We start from the raw sequence: 17431 nt of genomic DNA, 5'->3' as shown, positions 1-17431 counted from the left end.
GCAAATATGGTCAAGTCCGAGAAGTGACGGTGCATGTGGTGGAGGCGACTAAGGAGGTTCGCGTCTTCACCCTTTTTAGGCTCCCCGAAGGTAAGGGGCCAAAATGTTGAACCGTGGTTTTGCTTTATTGAACACCATAAGATATAAGGCGGTGTTTGACGCCTTATTTTAGGCCTGCCTCTAACGTTGAGATTGCATTTAAAGGCTGATTCTTCAAAATCCCGCATCTGCCACGTTGGCGTAGCGACGGGCGAACACTTGACGGGACTTGTGCTCGCAACAGCAACAATCCACGATGAGTTTTCGAGCCAGATATATTAGAAGGTAGCAGTGACTGCTATGTATGGGGTTCGTTTCTCTCAGAGGCGAATCGCGCATTGCGGATTTTGCCGCATAGGAAGTTCAACAAGAAACCCGTGCAGTGTGAACTGTACGACTACGACGCGTACTGCAAGCACCGCTTCAATATTTAGTAACGCTTCCGCATTCTTCACCGTGGACCAGTTTCGTGCATCCAACGATATGCTGGGCGCGGTGCAGCATACACGACTTGCAACCATCGTTTGTGATGGGGGCATTTTTTCGAGCTTGCACAGACTTTTTTTTTCTAAAGTGCGTTATAAGACAAACAGGTGCAGGGCGTTATGCTGTAAAATTTTTCAATCCTAGAAACCCTAATCAATGACATGCTAGCACGCCACACGTCACGCTGGCAGTCAGATACCTACACTTTGGATAAGCACCGTGCATGCGAGCAGCTACATTATAGGCGCGGTTTTTCGTCTAGGCAAATTTTCCGACAGAACCGATTAAGAACTCGGAAGAACATGCTGCATGTAACGCAGATGCAGGGTGTAAGTCAGCCATGTTGAGGGCAAACAGGAACCTTTAGAGGGGGCACACTGCGTTGAATGCGAGAAGAGGAAAAGGCAGGAAGAAAGAAATGGCAACGCTTGAGAGAATGAAAGTGGACGTTGGGATCGTAGAGCCTGGTTTGGGGATAAAATGTCTGCCAAGCTCTACACGCTTGCATATAAGGAAAACAGTGCTGCTGTTAATCTGAGGTCACGACCGCTGCCTCCTCGGTCTGCGGGGCCCCAGGAGAAAAGTGCCCGCGTCGCAGCACAGCGCAGTAGAACTGAGCGCAATCTATCAGTGTATCCTGCAGAAAGCGTTGCAGCAGTGCTGCCTCAACGGGAGAAGCTGAACCAGCGAGGGACGGTTCAAGCCAGTCCGGTACAGAGCCAATCATCAGCATATCGCTTGTCTGCTGCTGCTGCTGCATAGGGGGCCGGCCAAACTGCAAATGTTCTACAAGGCACCGAGTCTCCTCTTTCAGGCGGTCCCAGGCATACGTCATGCGCTGCGCAGCGGAATGTTCAATGCAGAAACAAAAACAGCATGTTGTAAAACAACTAACGGTACCCATCGTGCATCGAATGAGTGCCTCTTCGCTACACCTGTCTCATATAGGTATATATATATATATATACTCGAATAGTAGAAGAGTCGGATGTAGGGTGATGCATACACTAGTAGCTCTCCTTACTTCTATGCTACACCTCGATACAGCAAAAGGAGTGTTTTCTGTTTCCTTGTGGCTCCTAGGCCACAAACCTCCTTTTTTTCTTTTCTCATCCTCTAGCTTATCGGACAACCCAGCACCAATGGGCAAACATGAAGGAAGCCCTTGGCAGCGAAGCCACTGCAGCTGGACCCCCAGGAAGTTTATAAGGCAGGCAGTTACGTCAGGCCTAATAAGATGCTCTCTGCAGAATGCCGAAGTGCGCAGCACTAGAGACACCACTGCATCTGCCCCTAATACCCCTATTTCATGACCCAATGCTGATCTAACAGCCTGATCGGGGTCTCCTCCCTCAGGTAATGGGAAGCTCGTTGCTCCCGCGCTTCCCTCTCGCGAGTCAAAAGAGATGTTGTTCTCTACAGTGATTCCTCCTGCTGGGTGACTGTGGCGCCCTGTGGTGGACGCGTGCTTCTTTGGAAGGCCACTCGAGGGTCTTTGTTCCTTTTCAGGTTTCTTTTTTTTCTTCTCTTGCCCCGAATGGCGTCCCCCCGTCTGGGATGCAGGGGGTTTGAGAGGAGCTTTGGGTGAGCCCTCATCAGCGGCCTCAACCTGTTGCTGCTGATCTGTAACCGGCAAACTGCACGGGGCCGGATTATTTGAGTAGTTCTTTGAAATCTGAAGATGCCATATGGCCAATATTTCGCTTGGGGTTATTCTATGAGAGAATATAGAAACTGGAGGGTTCTCTGGCACTCCCTCGGCTCCCCCTTCTGGGGACCCCACAGGAGGCCACATTTGTGAAGGAAACCTTCCCTGTGGCACCTAAGTGGCAAACAGAAGCTGCTTTCAACAGAATATTCAAAAGAGAGCGCTTCGAGGTGCCGCACAATAGCAACATAGTGAGGATGGCGAGCTGCACATTTATTAGTAAGTGCCTCGGGAATATAGTGAAATTACCGCCCTGCGTGCTCCAACTTGCTAAGCCTGCCTTGCAGAAAAGCACCTGTAAATGGACAACAATTGCCGGCTCTTGCTAGAGGTGGGGGGCAACAAAATTGATGAGCCACGGAGGTCATCACTGCAGCATGCAGTCGTGTAGAAAACTATTTATTCATTTCTCTTTCGACAGCTGGCAGAAGCAATGACTTTTTGCATCGCACTGCAGCTAGATGCTTCGGGACGAAAGCACATGGGCCTGCCAGAACCAGTCGCTAGACATCTTCATGCAGTAGCCCACATCCTATCTTAACAGCACTTGACGTCAACGCAAAAATAATTTGAAATTCCTTAGGCAATACTTACCCCCAAAGCATCTAGTTGTGTGGAATCTATATATATAGGTGAATGAGGCACCCCACGAGGCGGTCCCTTCTTTTCTAGCAGCTTGAGAGTGAGCCGTTGTGGCCGTATTTGCATTGGGCAAGAGCCCTAGCCAATAATTAATTTACGCAAAATTTAGGCATTCTGAGATTTTTGGCTTGTTTTTGCAGTAGGCAAGAGGCTTGGCTCGTGGTGCAGTTAAGCAGAATTCGGACACTGTGGAGCCTAGTGGAAAGGTGTTATGCATGCACAGCATTGTTCGTGACCCGAAGATCAGGTAGACGTCACATAGCTACGACTTCATGTAGCAGAGTAGCTGTATCTTAGCTTTTAACATTAGAATAATTTGTATTGAGATTAGTCTACCCACAGTTGGCGTGTGACATGAGTGTGCGTGTAGTGTTAGTCATGTTGAGCAGCTCCTGTTCTGTGGCACTTGAAACTATGTTGCGAAGCTGCGTGTTAAGTATCTAGACTTGCACCCTGATTGCTGAGTATGTCACTGAGCTCCAGAAAAGATTTCTATCCTGTAGGCCAAGGACACTGTAAACACGGGGGAGAGGAGATGGCTCATTATGAGATAGCTGGTTGGAACAGTCCTTTAGTCATTTGACTGAATTTTTGATACTGAAAATCTTCTCTCAAATGCTAGTACGTGAATAGTGCACTTCATGCCATATATCCTAACGTTCACATGTCTACTTTCATATGAGAAATCCCAGTGTCTCCTCTCCGGTTCTTAGCTGCGTGGTTCTGTCCCACCACCTCAGGTGTTTAAGCTTTCTCTTCAAAGCGGAAGCTGAGGAAATTGAGGTTATGGCTGCTCCCAGACTCGTCGCTACTCTTCCTTTTCTTCGTTCTTCTCTGCGCCACTGCCTGTATAAGGTGTATCTGATATTGTTTATTCGCGCATGTTACTCTTTGTCTTCACAGACGGTCTTTTTTGCAACCAATTATCATATGGTTAGTATGAAAACACTTCTTGCTTGAAAGGATGACATCTGGTCTGCAATAGATGGCCAAAGTGGTGTTTTGCAGCTTGGCGATACCAGCTGTGGCAGGGCGGATGCAGAGAACCTTTCGAGATGTGGTGATTTGTATAGTGACTCCCTAAGCGAGCTGCAATATTGCGGGAAAAGTAATAGCAACGACGGTAGAGTGATAGGGCAGCGGCAGCCGAGTAGAAATTGGGGTTCATGAATGCAAAGCCGCTCTGTCACTATCGTCAGTGGCCCTCATTTGACGATACGGTGAGTAGAAAGCACAGCCGCGGCGTTAGGAAGGGTGAAAACAATACGTTGCGAAAAGATATTTCCAGTGTTGTGAGTAGAAGAGAATTCTACACGCTATATGTCACTGCAGTGATCGCTAGAGCCAGTTGTGTCCAGCCCCTACAAGCTCAGTGGCCTCTAGTCAAAGCGCACTCTATTGTTTCATCCACCTATGCCTTCCCTATGGCAAGTACTAATGTGAACTGAGTTATCAGCACTGCTACCAAATAGTGTCCGTGTTGAAGGCACAGGGAGTCTTTCGTGTCACTTTGGTTGCTCCAAGTCAAGCACGCCACGCCATACTATTGAATGTAACCTTACTCAGATGCTTTCCGCTCCCTCTCGAGAATACCTTGATAGGATTACACGTTGAAGCAGCCTGATTTCAAGTCGTTTAAAGTAAGAGTTTAGTTACTCTGCGCATTAGTGTGGAAGCTCTTTAAATTAACAAAAACGGGAAGAACATCAGAGAACTTTGTTGTACGAAGTGAGTAAAACGACCTGCTGAACTGCTTCCTGGCACTCCACATGGTTGGGACTTCAGCAAATGCCAAGCATCCACATCCGGAGCTTCTGTGATCGGTACATCACAAGGTCAGAGCAGAGCTTCTAAAGCAGGTCTTCAGGATTCTGGTGGTTAAAATCTTTTGTGAATTATTCGAAGAGGAAAATCCCCTCGCTGAAATGAGAGTGCAATTATGGCTGAGGCACCCTTTCGTTTCGCCCCTGCCTCAGTTCGCCTGCACAAGTTAAGTGTGCCTTCGGGCAGTCGAGCACAGTGCTCGACTAAAGCTGAGCTTTGTCGAATGACTTAGGCACTGGAGTGCATCCCCGAAGGCTCCAGGTTCAACCAACGCAAGGTTAAGGATATGATCCGCAGCTCGGTAGGACGACGCTCACTGCATGCTTGCATTACTTGAGGGGCAGCTCTTGACAAATGCCCTAGTTTCTGTTGCCTGCTGGTTATCGTTGACATGTGAATGCAACCTTGTCACGGACTATATTTCTCCGCAGTGGCGATGCCATGGTACTAAGCGTTAGCGTCCCGAACCAAGGTTCCTTAATAAAAGCGTAGCCATTGAATCTGATATATATATATATATATATATATTTATGTTAGCCGTTACATGGGTGTCCGTAGAATTATCTTCACGAAACGGGCTCCGTGAATTCCGTCCGCAATCATACTAGTCAACTACAAGGAATAACAAAGTTATTCGTCGGGATCAAAGAGCTGGAAGGAGTGACTGTTGTCTGCCTCAGTCCCCGCTTCCATGGGCAGCCCTGAGGGTCCCTCCTCCTCACTCAAGGAGGAGGGACCTTCTGATTGTTCGCGAGAAGGAAGGGATGGTTCTGGTATCACGGCTTCAGGTGAGTGTTTTCCTAGCCCACCAGAAAGCTGGTCTACCGCTTTGGTGTCCTCTTGTGCCCTGTCCTGCTCCCGCTTTTCCCGTAGGCGAAGAATCTCATTGTTCAGCAAATCAAGCGCGGGTTGGAAGCCTGCTGCTAGAAATCCCTCGCGGAGCTGCACCGACTGCGGCAAGGCAGCAGCACCCACTAGATGAATATTGCACACAACATATGTAGCCCTAAAGTGCCTGCTGCCTATGGGAATTTTGGTAGACGTTGGTTGTCTGGCTGGAATAGGCTATTTCGGGTCGACTGTGGAGGCTGCACTGCCAGCAGAGCGCAGAAAATGCGAAAAACAATCTGCTGCAAAGCACCAGAGATACCCGCAGAGGCGAGCAGACTTACACAAGCTGCCAAGAGATGCGTGAGCTCGGCGTGATAATCTGCGTCTTCAGGTCTCTCAGCACACAGACGGCCACGCAGTAGCTGCATGCAAGCGTCCCCATACCCGTAAGCATTCCTTAGGCCCCGCAACTTTTCGCTAGCACGCACTGCTGGAATTCCTCCTGCAGGAAAGTCAGTCAACTGCCTTTAGGCAGCAACTCCATAGCGTCACAGCTCACATGAATTCGCACACAAACCAGAAAGTAGGCCAGCCTAACGCAGCAAGGGTGATCGCAAAAAATACTTGTAATTTAAGGATGCACGGTTGCCCAGACACGCCTAGGCCGCGTACCAGGAGCAGCGAGTCCACATGATCCAGCATCCCTGAGTGCTCTCCGTAGAGGCCTTCAAACCAGATAGATCTCAACGTCTGCAGTCTGCGGAGTCACAAGTAAGCACTTAATCCGAAGGCTTATCCTGAAGCCGCTGCAGCTCTCGTCTCCCTCTTACGCCGGATCAGCACACAAAGAAGAGGGCGCAGGAGGCTGTGAGGCACCTCAGAGAGGGCCCTGAATTCCCCGAGAAAAAGGGTGAAACAAAAGACTGCAAGTGCCTCGAATAAGCGAGTGAAAAGACCATGAAGATCTGAAGAGAGTCAGTCACAAGAGAAAGGGAACCGGTCCGTACGTCTTGGGGTTCGCAGGCTTCCGAGAGAGGATTCGGTGAACTTTGCGTAGAGGCCCACAGACAAGGGAGATGGCAGGGGCACCTGCAAAAAAGATGCCATCCTCAGAAGTAGCCAGCATCCGACCTCCTTTCGTTTCTTCTTGCTGACCATTCTCCTCAACCCCCTCCATCTGCTGCTGCGCGCGAGGCTCTCGCTGGTGAGTTTGCTCTCGGCTTTGTTGCTGTGGATGAGCATCTTGGTACAAATGGCGAAGCGGAGGGAATTTGCTGGAGGCTGCACGGCGGGCAAGCTGGATAGCAGCCAGCAGTTCGCAGCCGGCAGCCTTGGCCAGCGCGACGAAATAGCCAACGGGGGGAGCAGAGCTGGATTCTGCCGCAGACGCCGCCCTGGCTGTGGCACAGAAATGTAGATACAGCCCGAGTTCCCCAGAGGAGGGTCGAGGGAAGCGGATGCAGCAACTGCTGTCTCTCAATGCAGGGCAAAGGCGGTGGGGGGCCCTGCAGATAGCGATCCACCCCACTCCTGCAGCCTCCATGAGCCGTGTAACATGGCGTTGCTGACCCCACGAGAAAGTTTCTGGTTCCTCGAGGAGAAATGTATGAGCCGCAGGGGGTCTCTGGGGGCCCCCCTTAAACCCCATGAGACTCTGTGCAGACACTTGTTGGTGCTGCCGGTGTGCAGCAGCTGCTCCCGATGCGGATTTGCTGCGGTTTGAAGCACAAGAGGTCACGTTGGCACCCCTTTCAATGAGCAGATGCAGCAGCTGGCGAGCCTCAGACCGCCTCTCCAAGGCTCCCATGGCCGGGCAGTAAATGTGGGTAAGTGCCCCCGAACCTCGAACAAACCATTTGAGGGCCTTAGCGGCTGCAGCGGGGGCCCCTAGAGCCTCACCGGCAAAGGCAGAGGGGCTGCGCTGAGAAACCGTCGCATTAGAAGAGGCCCCCTGAAGGGCCCCCATAAGCTCCCCTAGGGTCGTTCTATTAAGCACTGCTACGGATTCGTAGACGGCAAGGTCGGCTGCAGCAGAGGGGGGCCCACAGACGCATAGCCTGAGAGTTCGCGTGCTCCCAGCGGCAGTAGCTGCTGCCCGTAACACCAGCTCCTTGGCGCGCTGCTGTGAAGGCAACAGGGCGGACCGTCCAGTGCAACTGAGGGGGCCCCCGGATTTTACCGATTCGCCGCCTTGGGGAAGTCCACCAGGGGCCCATCCTCCTATGGGGGCAGCTGCATTGTCTTGTGGATGCTCTGTGAGGAGGGGCCCCTGCGCGTTATCCCTCATTTGCGCCCGTAAGCCGGATGGGGGCCCCTGGTGTTACTGTGATGTGTGGGGGGTGAATGGACTCCGCCGCAGCAGCAGGCCCTGCCGGAGCTAGATTACACAGGTGCCTCCAAAAGCTAGCAGTGCGCTTTGTTGCCTGACGAGGGAACTCGATGCAGGGGGGGGGATCATCTTTGGGAAGGGCTGCACAGGGGGGAAGGGGCACGTGCGAGTACAGCCGGTTTAAAGGGGGGGAACAGGCATGTAGCGGCTTCGAACGCGTTTTCTAGCAGAAATGCCTATAAGTCATTGCGTTTGGGGGAGTGCGCGCAAACCTTCTGCCTAAAGACACGTGATTACGCGCTGGTTAAGGGCTGCGAAGCGAATGTGCGGCAGCCTCTAGGAAGGCCGAGGGCGGTAGTAGGATGCCCATGAGCCTTCCATAGTAAAAGCAGAATGTCTTTTGCGTGAACGTAAAGAAATGGATGCTGCATAAATGTGGTCTTTTGAGTAGCGGGCCGCCGCATCTGTTTGTCTCGCCCCGGTGAGTGTCCAGCAGTGCCAGTTTCGCGTTGGTTGACTGCTGTATGTACGAAGAGGGAGACTTGCAGCTTTCTCTGTAAACTGAGTGAATACGTTTTAAACAATCCATAGTCCTTCCTCGTTCTTGGCGCATAATAACTTAGCAGCCTCTAAGCATCTGCCGCAGAGAGCTCGCTGCGCATATTCTGCAGAGCTTTTTCTCCCTTTCTTTACAGTCCCGCCCCTCCTTGCGAAAGTTTCAACTTCGCCCCCTACTTCTTGTATTTTGCGTCCAAGTACGTTTGGCAAAACAGGCAGCGTATTGCTTTGGCCGAAACAAGCAGCGCATCAGGAGGTCTAGAGTTCTCAGGCTTGCTGCTACGGGAGAAGCAGCTCCAGAGAGGACCTGGTTGCGTCTTTCCCACGCATTGCTGCATTATTTTTGCGTCAGAGATGACGGCCTCAGGGGGCGTAGTAGCCCCTCTTCTGTCGAACCTGGGGTCTGAGTGTCTTAGTCCTGCGGATGTTTTCGAAAGGGCTTTTTCCTTCCCTCCTCCCATCCTCTCCACTTGCCCCTCTGTACGGAGGGGACTCACTCGGTGCACCTGCCATGGAGGCCTTTGTGTGGATTGGCATGCTGTGCGCAAGGAGCAGCACAACAGGAGGAAGCACATTACACTGCTGAAGGATCCCCTCAAGACCCTCGCTTACAGCACCCTTGCGGCATGCAGTTTCTTCCACAGGGCGGTGCGCTATGTGGCTTCGCATGTGTTGACCCTTTGGCTGCTAGTGGCTGTTACAGCAGTATCCGTCGCTGCGCAGATGGAGGGTCCACACAACGGGGTCATTCAGGATTTGTGGATTTGGTTGAAGGTTGTTGTTTGGTGGGCAGGTTTGGGGGTATTAAGTTCCATTGGACTGGGCAGCGGCATGCACAGCGGCCTTTTGTTTCTCTTCCCTCATATTTACTCCATTTGCGCCTCGGCAGAGGCTTGTGGGAATACCGACTTCGACCCTAGGGGGAGCATGTGGCAGTCTGTCTTGAAGCCTGGGGAGGTGTTCCCTTGCCTAGCGCCTCTGCCAGAAACAGAATTAACGACGGCACGCCTTCCTTTTCTGTCAGTTCTGCACAAAACTCTCCCTTACGCCTTGCTGTGGGGTTTGGGAACGGCCCTCGGAGAGCTGCCGCCGTATGCAGCGTCGTACGCTGCAGCCAAGGCGCACCAGTCAGATGCCGAGTTCGAGGAACTAGAAGGGGAGGTAAAGGGGGGAGACAGCTCGCTTGTGACGCGAATGAAGAAGTGGACCTTGGATCTAGTGCAAAAATACGGGGCTGTTTCTGTTTTTCTCCTCTCCTGTTGGCCAAATATGCTGTTTGATCTCTGCGGACTTGTTTGTGGACACTTCATGATGCCTTTCCATGAATTCTTTATTGCTTTGGTGCTCGGGAAGGCGGTTGTGAAGGCCACGTCTCAGGCAGCCCTTTTCGTCTTCCTCTTTTCATCCCAGTACGATGCAATGCATGCACACATCATTGCCAGCCTGGCCGATATTTGGCCATTTTCGTCTATTCTCTCGCGCTACTTTGGATCATCTGCGGAACTGGAGACTGCAATGAACCGAGAACTTCACAAACTTAGACACGGAGTTGCAGGCGGCGGCAGCAGTGGCAGTGGAAGAGGCTTCAGCATCTCAACCATCTTCTCGTACATTGTTGTTGCCTTTGTTGTGTGCTTTGCACTAGCCTGTGTCGAGCAATTTGCACAGCTTCACCGGAAGAAAATTGACGACAAGCTCAACGAAGACATGCAAAATTTGCTGCAGGACCGCACTCCTGCTACTAAATGAGCGTACAATATCGCCTGTAGCGACGGGAAAACCAGCAGCAGCGGCTTCTACTGCGGGAGCAAGCATCTTTTCGAAACTTTATGCATCGCTGGTGTCCCAACGAGGCTTCAGCAGAAGCTGCAGCATTAGCATGTAGCTAAGCGTATAGTTAACGACTGGTGCTTCATGGGTTGTCTTTCAACTCTTTTAAGAGTAGATAGGGCAGAGGAGGCGCTGGCAGGCTGCTCTTGGTGCGCAGCTGCCTACGCTGCTGCTATTGGCGTATACCGGCGGTTAGGCTGCGGCTAAGAACCCGCCGTGGCAGAGCCGACACACGGATCGCTTATGGGGTGAGGGTTTCTCATAAAGGGGGCGTTGCACTGAGTCGAATCCTGGTGCATTTGAGGTCTCCGCATCTATTCCTCAGTGCAACTCGTTCTGTGGGTCTCAAATTTGACCATAGTCTTTCGCCAGGGAGGGTTTTCGAGCAAGTGTAGCGCATTTGAAGACGGCAGACTTACTAGCTATTGCACCAAAGTCTTACATGCGGAGCTACAAGTAGTCGTGGATAGAACGAGGAATTGCAAGAGGCAGGAAGGGGCACCTCCAGGGAGGTGTGCTGACATCGCGTGGGTCTTTCCGGTGTACTTGCAGCTTGCTTGCTCCCGTGGTGAGCCTTTCACGACGACTGCATGAAAGATTACTTGAATGGGCCTCGCATTTAGCATCAACAACTCCATAACAGCCTTCAAGCACATCCTATGAGACGGGAAGGCGCAATGAACGCGACGCAACGGTGTGCAGAAAGGCCCTCTTCTAGAAAATATCCGAAAAGAAAAGCAGGCACGACAATGTAGGCGCTGGAATGAAAAGAGACAGAGAGCTTAGCTCATTGCTCTCGTTTTTTTGTCTCTAGTTGTGTCTGCCGCATTTATCCCCTTTAGGGAGTCCGACTATCGAGTCTCCACATGCGCAAATCGAAGTGCCTCTGCACTTTGCATCAGTGTCCAAGGAAGCGTCGGACTAATCGACTGCTGCGTGCTAGGCAGTGGCACTTTCCAACATTTTCGTGATCCCGGAGTAACGCTCAGTGGATTGCAGGGCAGAACTTAACTCCACGCGCACTACAGCCTATATAATACATTTTTGATATTTTTCTAAGAGAAGTTTTAGCCTTCACCTGTTTGCGCCCCTGAGTGCTCCTGCTACAAGGGTAGAGGGGCAGCTAGAATGAGCGTAGCTGCACCATTTAAGAACTCAAAGAATTCGCAGCTAGTTGCACATAGCACTTAGCGTAGACGCAATGAGCATTGGCCCTCACCGTGATGAGCTGAGTCTACTCTCGGTCAAAGTAGTCAATGTGAAGAGACAAACCGATTGGTGAATATTAGACTGATTTTTAGTCTTAACTGTGCTTGTCATAGGAAGTGTTAAGTTGTAGCTTTTCCCCGCCACACCAGGGATGTTTGTTGAAGGGCATCCCACTGAGTATAAAGGGACATGACGCGTGTGATTTCCGCAATACTCATTGTGTTCCCGTCTCGAATAGCATTCTCTTGCATATGCGGTGGCTTCATACCTCAGTCCGCTGTATATCCGGACTGTAGCGCTCTCGAGCTGCACAGAAGATGATAATCAAACGTACCAAAATGAGAGTTTAGCAACAAACGCTCCTGGATATTATTTCTGTTGATGTACTCGATTTGTTAATACCAGCGTCAGCGGTGAAAGGCAATCTAATGTTCTAACAAAGACAACGAATTAAGTGCAGTGCAACAGATCAGCTCAAGAGGCTGAGGAGAGACGACGCATTTTGCGGCGGGAGATGCAAACTCTTTTAAGCATAACATACTTAAAGGTTGCCCTACAGCTGGGCATTCCGCGTGCAATCACATCGTGTTGCTGTTCATGTTAACGCTTTTTTGTGTTGGACGCCAAGCCTACAGTATACTACAATGGCGTAACACGCGACGCGCCTAGAAGGAGCTTTTTACTGCTTTCCAGGGGGCACTCCAGGCAACTGCGCAGTGCAAGCCTTCATTCTACTCATTCTTGCCGCACCAGAGGTGCTTGGTGATTCCTCTTTTGTGGTTGCTCGCCTCACAAGCGAAGGGGTCTCAGCTACCTTCTACATCGTGTAGGGTGCTCCATGTTTTGCTGTACTATTCGGAACCTCATGATTACGCTGTGCGACTGTGAGCGAAATTGAATGCAGGCAAGTGCTGTTTAACCCCCTGTGCAACCCCGCGCGGCGTGGCACGCTTTATGTGGTGCCTCGAAATTACGGGCTTCCCGCCATCGTGTCTATCATTTTCATGAGGCAGCTCAATGCTTGTTGCCACAAGAGCCACTAAGCAGCGATTTGGTCTGCCCCTCCATCTGCTCCCTTGCTCAAAGAAAGCAACGCATGGTTACGCATTCCTGATGCAGCTATACACCAGCTGTTTCTGTCAGTAAAAAATAGTTTTAGCTGCTTAAAGCGGCCCAATCTTGAATATGAATTACATGAGATGAATAAAACAAACGGGAAGCTTGATGCAATACATTTGGTAGTCTTACAACGCAGGCGAGACACGACCTGCAAAGTGTGTGGAAGCAGATAAGGGGCTTCCAGGAGGCAGACTATACTCCACTAAGCCGCGGAGACTCCGTCCTTGTTGGGCGCGTTTCTGCTAGCGACAAGAATGACCAGATCCTTAAGAGCCTCTTCCTTATTATTGTTGTGCCTGGCGAGAGCCCTGAGCAGTCGCCAATAAACGTTGTTTTCGCTACCTGTCGTGACTCATGGAAGCATAAAACACCTCAGAGAGCACCAAATGGCAAATGCTTGCGGCGAGAGAGCATGGGGAAGGGGAAGAGCACGCAATCTTACTTGCTAATTTCCCCGTACTGCAGCTGGGGAAGCACCTGCTTGATTTCAAGGACTAAAACTGGCTCTGCCTCTACAGTTGTTTTCCCTCCGCGCTTCTGCTTTTCCCGTTTGCTCTTTTTCTTTTGTTGTGCTCCTTCGCCATCTGAAAAATCACAACAGCAAATGGGATCAGCTGTGGCAAAGTGCAACTACATAGCTCTTTTCCGACAATTGTGCATATGTTTGTCAGGTACGCAAAAAGGCCGATTTCAGAGCAGATGAAGGGCCCACCACTGTCGCTACTTCTCCCGCTGCTGCTGCTGGTCTTTCTAGCCCTTGGAGAACTTGAAGTAATAGCTGTTTCCTCAACTTCTTGTTCTAATGGTTGCGGCGGTAGTGCTGAAGGCTGCCCAACAGGCGGCGGCTGTTGCAGCTGCATTTGTGAACCCATCATCCCTTGATCCTGCCACTGCTGCTGCTGTTGCCATTGCTGCTGCTGTTGCTGCCAAAGTTGCTGTTGCTGCCAAAGTTGCTGTTGCTGCCACAGTTGCTGCTGTTGCTGCCACAGTTGCTGCTGTTGTGCAGCTTCCATCTGCCTGGCGTAATCTTGGGCAGAGACACCAGGGCCTAGCTTAATAACTTGTACATGCTGATGTTCTGGAACATGTGTCTGTGTGAGAGGGGGAAGGAGGAGCAGAATCAGATGAAGAGCGGCACCAGTATTTTGCTTCGTGGTCAGACTGATCGGGTACCATCGATCGACTGAAGAGGCCAGCTGCGCACGAACACGCCCAAAGTTCCATATTACAGAAGTGTTACTATGCCGCGCAGAGAAGCAGAAGAAGCGATGTGAAAAAAGTGATGTGGTTCGCCTTACAGCACCAATGCAAAAGCGGGCGAAAGGAAGCCTCATCCCTAGTTGGATTTAGCGTAAAGGGAAACGCGTTAAGGATTAGCAGGACAGGGGAAATGCTCATGCACGCCAAGAGCCAGAGTTCGAAGCCGAGCGCTTGAACTGCTAGGTGATCCGCAGTCTAGCTGGCACCCGCCCCGCCTACGCGGTAGCCTATGCGTCATGATACATGCATGTCCTTTAAATGCGAAAACGCTTAAAACTTGTGCTTGGTTGTATCGCCTTTCTCTGCAGGATTCGGGCCAGTACCCGAAGACCACTACTCGCGCTTTTGGGCATACAGGAAGCTCCTGTAGATTTAAGTCGACGACGCCTAACAGCACGTTCCTTAAGATCTTGTTGTAGTCCCAAACCTCAAAACGGACCTTATGGGGACCTGCTGACTTCTGTAGCGAAAACGGAGATGCCAGAGGCTTTCAGTAAATGGCCTCCACTTGGCTGTTGTAGTACTGTATGCAGTGAAAAGAGAGGATGCTGCTACCGTGCCGCTAACCCCAAAGCACTGCACTCTCTACGAGCTAACCAACATGGAAGTAATAACTCTGAGTAACTCTTCCTGAGGCTGAGATAACAGGTATCCTGAGATCTGTAGGCTCACATTGTAGTTCATATTAACAAGAAAGTTCCATTTGGGGGAGAGCGTTTTCTTGATGACTTCTGTTTTGAACTCTGCGCCCTTATACTTCACCTGTTAACAGCCCGCAAAATGCGAAACCCTACAATACCGTCCTAAGCAGGGCCCCAAAGTCCAGCTGCTCTGCTTTTTGGTAATTTTCGTGGTCGCCTTCAGAGGGCAAGGCCGCCGTATAGAGCCAGAGGACTAAGCCTTGTACATATTTATGCCGTAGTGCTGCAATTAGGGAGTGGTGGACTTTTATGCGGGATAGTCCAGCTGACGGGCAAACAAACTCACAATGACGAAAGGGTCTGAGGTCGATCCATCGACTGCAGGCAAGTCAACAGCAGCTACCACCTCAATGCGCAGCCTATGCAAGGCCATTATCACACTCTCTTTGGCCACCTTCCTAACCCGTGATCGTCCTCCTGTGCACCTCTCCCTCGGTTTCGCTACGATTTCACGTCGTTTGCTGGATGTGCCTGCCTCTGGTTCTTCGCCCCCAAGTTTTCTTTTTTAACATAACTATCTCTCCCTATTTCGCGTCAGTCTCTGTCGCGGCCTTTCTCCTGCCTGTCCTTGCGTCTCCATGAAAACCTTGTATCTCCTTTGCTGCTGCTATCGATGTTGGCGAGATCGATGCAAGCGGGATTTGCGGTCGTGGGCTTGACCTTCCTCCCCCGTCAAGCGCAATGCAAAATAGAAAAACAGAAGGATTTTCCCGTTTATATATGCATCTCGCTTCTTCAGGGGAGAGTAAAGGAGAAAACAGCAGCAGGGGAGCCGCTGTGTGCAGCAGGGGGCCCTGGATCAGAAAGAAATTATCGTTCTGCCCCTCCTCGCCAGCCCCCGCTTGTTGTCGAGTAAACAATATACAGAATAACGCTTTTGTGTCAATGTCTCGGTGGTGTATGGGCTGGATTTTGCGTTCTGCAAGGCGACGAATTGCCTGCTGTCTGGTTGACCAGCGAGCAGTTCACAGACCCGCAGGAGTGAGTGCAGACAAGTCAAACGCGTAGACGTGTAGCCACGCGCACGTGCTCCCATATGATTCCTCTGCATTAAGCCACTGACATGGAAAACAAATTCCTGTGGTTTCTGGTTAGGACACTTACCCGTCTTTGCATGATAAAGGGGCGTGCACCTGCAAAGCGGTGACACTGATTGGGATTTCAATATGGCAGGTTCCGCCACAACTCACTCACGGCCCATGTCGTCTAACGCGACACAAACAGACTCAAATGGTGCTCGCTAAACAGAAGTTCCCAAGAGTACAGCAAACCGACTGGGACACAAATTCAACAAAAATATGCAGTGCTCCTCTAATAGTCCCCTCCTGGTGCGTTCCGTTCTAGCAATCCTTCGGTGAACAGGGTAGCTGAAAAAGACTAAAACCAGCTCCTTGTGCACTGTTGCAACGCTTCTTTAGGTTCTCAGTCAAGGCTCTTGCCAGTTTTAGGTTCTCTTGGCTTGGCCCCCAGAGGCAGGTAGGAGACACGACGATAGCTCAGTGTATGTGCTTGGAGCATGGCTGCACTTGTGGCCTTCCCACCGGATCATGACCAGAGTAAGCTCTCACACACTGCCATCACGAGATGCGTTACGCCGGGATGTGATCGCCTGGCACGGGGGTGCCCACCCTTTTGGACCATGTGGGTTGAAGGAACAGGCCAAAGCGGTCCTGCAGCCAATTATGCTGCAGTACGAAGCGCACTAACTGTCTCATCCTTCTTTGGGTGTCACTAAGTAATCTCAGTTGTTGCTGACTGCTAGATACCAGGGGAAATCTTCACATCCCTGCGACTCTCTCTAGCCCAGGACTGGCTTTACAATGGTAGTTCCTGTTTAGAGTTGAGAGCATAATGTTCTTCTCTTCAACTGTATCCCAAATATCCTGCCCGGTTTCTGCTGTTTTTAAAACCTCATTGCCAGTGTCCAGTGCTGCAGGGGCTCCCCAGTGCACAGCGACACGTGACCTCCCAAACGCATCGAGTAGAGTAAGCAGAAGAACGGATCAATCAATAGAAAGGCTCAGTGGATCTTTATACTGATGCAGAACGAATTCTATTAAAACAGGTAGCCTTGGACAAAGATACATAGCTTGGTGTAATAACACCTGTACTCTCATTAGTGTGGTCAGTCTGCTCCTACTATAGGAGGGCTCTCTAAGTACAGCAGATGTCTCCCCCTCATGTCCGTTGGAAAAAAGCTGGACAGACGGCAACGCCAAGGTTTTCTTGCTGTTGCAAGATCATATGCGTCACACCTCCATTGGGAGGGAAGGGGGCTTTCCATGCATGCGGTCCAACGGAGGAACTAAGAAGAATTGTTAAGGTGGCTTTTCACGCGGATAACACTTACGAAAATTGGCTTGCAAGCCACTATGTTGTCTTCACTGGGGCTGGAGCCCCTACTGTAGAAGACACTTGGCTGAGGCTTACCTGCGTTGCGTTTGGCCCTTCAGCTGCTAGGGTGTGTGTGCATACATGCACTTAAGGAGGGAGGACCTTGCAGTGCTGTCCTTCAAAGGGGACTTCTCAGCCTGCGGCTTTGTGCTACGGTTTGCAACCATCGGCAGACTAGCAATCAAAGGGACCATCGTGAGGGGCCGTCTTCAGTCCAAACTAACGCGCACCGCCAGTCTGCCAGCTAGCACTGTAGCAGTGTGCCATAGTTATTCTAATTACGGCTTGTCACCAGTGCACGAGTCAGAAGACACATTGTGGTGGTTTCTACGCTCTACGTTGTAGAAGTGCAGCCAAAAGTCACTGCGCGCTTATAAATAGGAGCCTATGATAATCCCCTGCGGGGGCAGCAGCACCAGTGGCCGCCCCTCTGTGCATTGCTTGACGCGAGGCTGAGAGGGCTGAAAAGGCAAAGCCCAAAAATTCCCCCGAAGACGAGCC

General features: G+C 51.0%; 3 protein-coding genes across 3 annotated transcripts; 1 reads left to right on the top strand and 2 right to left on the bottom strand.

Moving 5' to 3' along the window:
* Window positions 1-1054: 1054 nt before the first annotated feature.
* On the bottom strand, window positions 1055-2320 carry LOC34622039. The gene is made up of 2 exons (XM_026334521.1): window positions 1550-2320; window positions 1055-1279 (listed from the first exon to the last, which is right to left on the bottom strand). Exons 1-2 carry the CDS (start codon window positions 2318-2320, stop codon window positions 1055-1057), a joined length of 996 nt encoding a protein of 331 aa, XP_026190306.1.
* A 3009-nt stretch (window positions 2321-5329) lies between these two features.
* LOC34622040 lies at window positions 5330-7817 on the bottom strand. The gene is made up of 3 exons (XM_026334510.1): window positions 6538-7817; window positions 5841-6055; window positions 5330-5673 (listed from the first exon to the last, which is right to left on the bottom strand). The coding sequence occupies exons 1-3, from the start codon at window positions 7815-7817 to the stop codon at window positions 5330-5332; spliced, it is 1839 nt and encodes a 612-aa protein (XP_026190295.1).
* Window positions 7818-8771: 954 nt separating this feature from the next.
* On the top strand, window positions 8772-10166 carry LOC34622041 (vacuole membrane protein 1). Its single transcript, XM_022735222.1, has one exon. It carries the CDS (start codon window positions 8772-8774, stop codon window positions 10164-10166), a length of 1395 nt encoding a protein of 464 aa, XP_022588283.1.
* The last annotated feature ends 7265 nt before the right edge of the window (window positions 10167-17431 follow it).

The sequence above is a fragment of the Cyclospora cayetanensis genome, unplaced genomic scaffold, assembly GCF_002999335.1.
Source record: "Cyclospora cayetanensis isolate NF1_C8 unplaced genomic scaffold, CcayRef3 CcayRef3_contig_11, whole genome shotgun sequence".
Taxonomy (NCBI): Eukaryota; Apicomplexa; class Conoidasida; order Eucoccidiorida; family Eimeriidae; genus Cyclospora; species Cyclospora cayetanensis.
The sequence above is the reverse complement of the archived record's forward strand: the minus strand, read 5'-3'. Positions and strand labels throughout refer to the sequence as shown.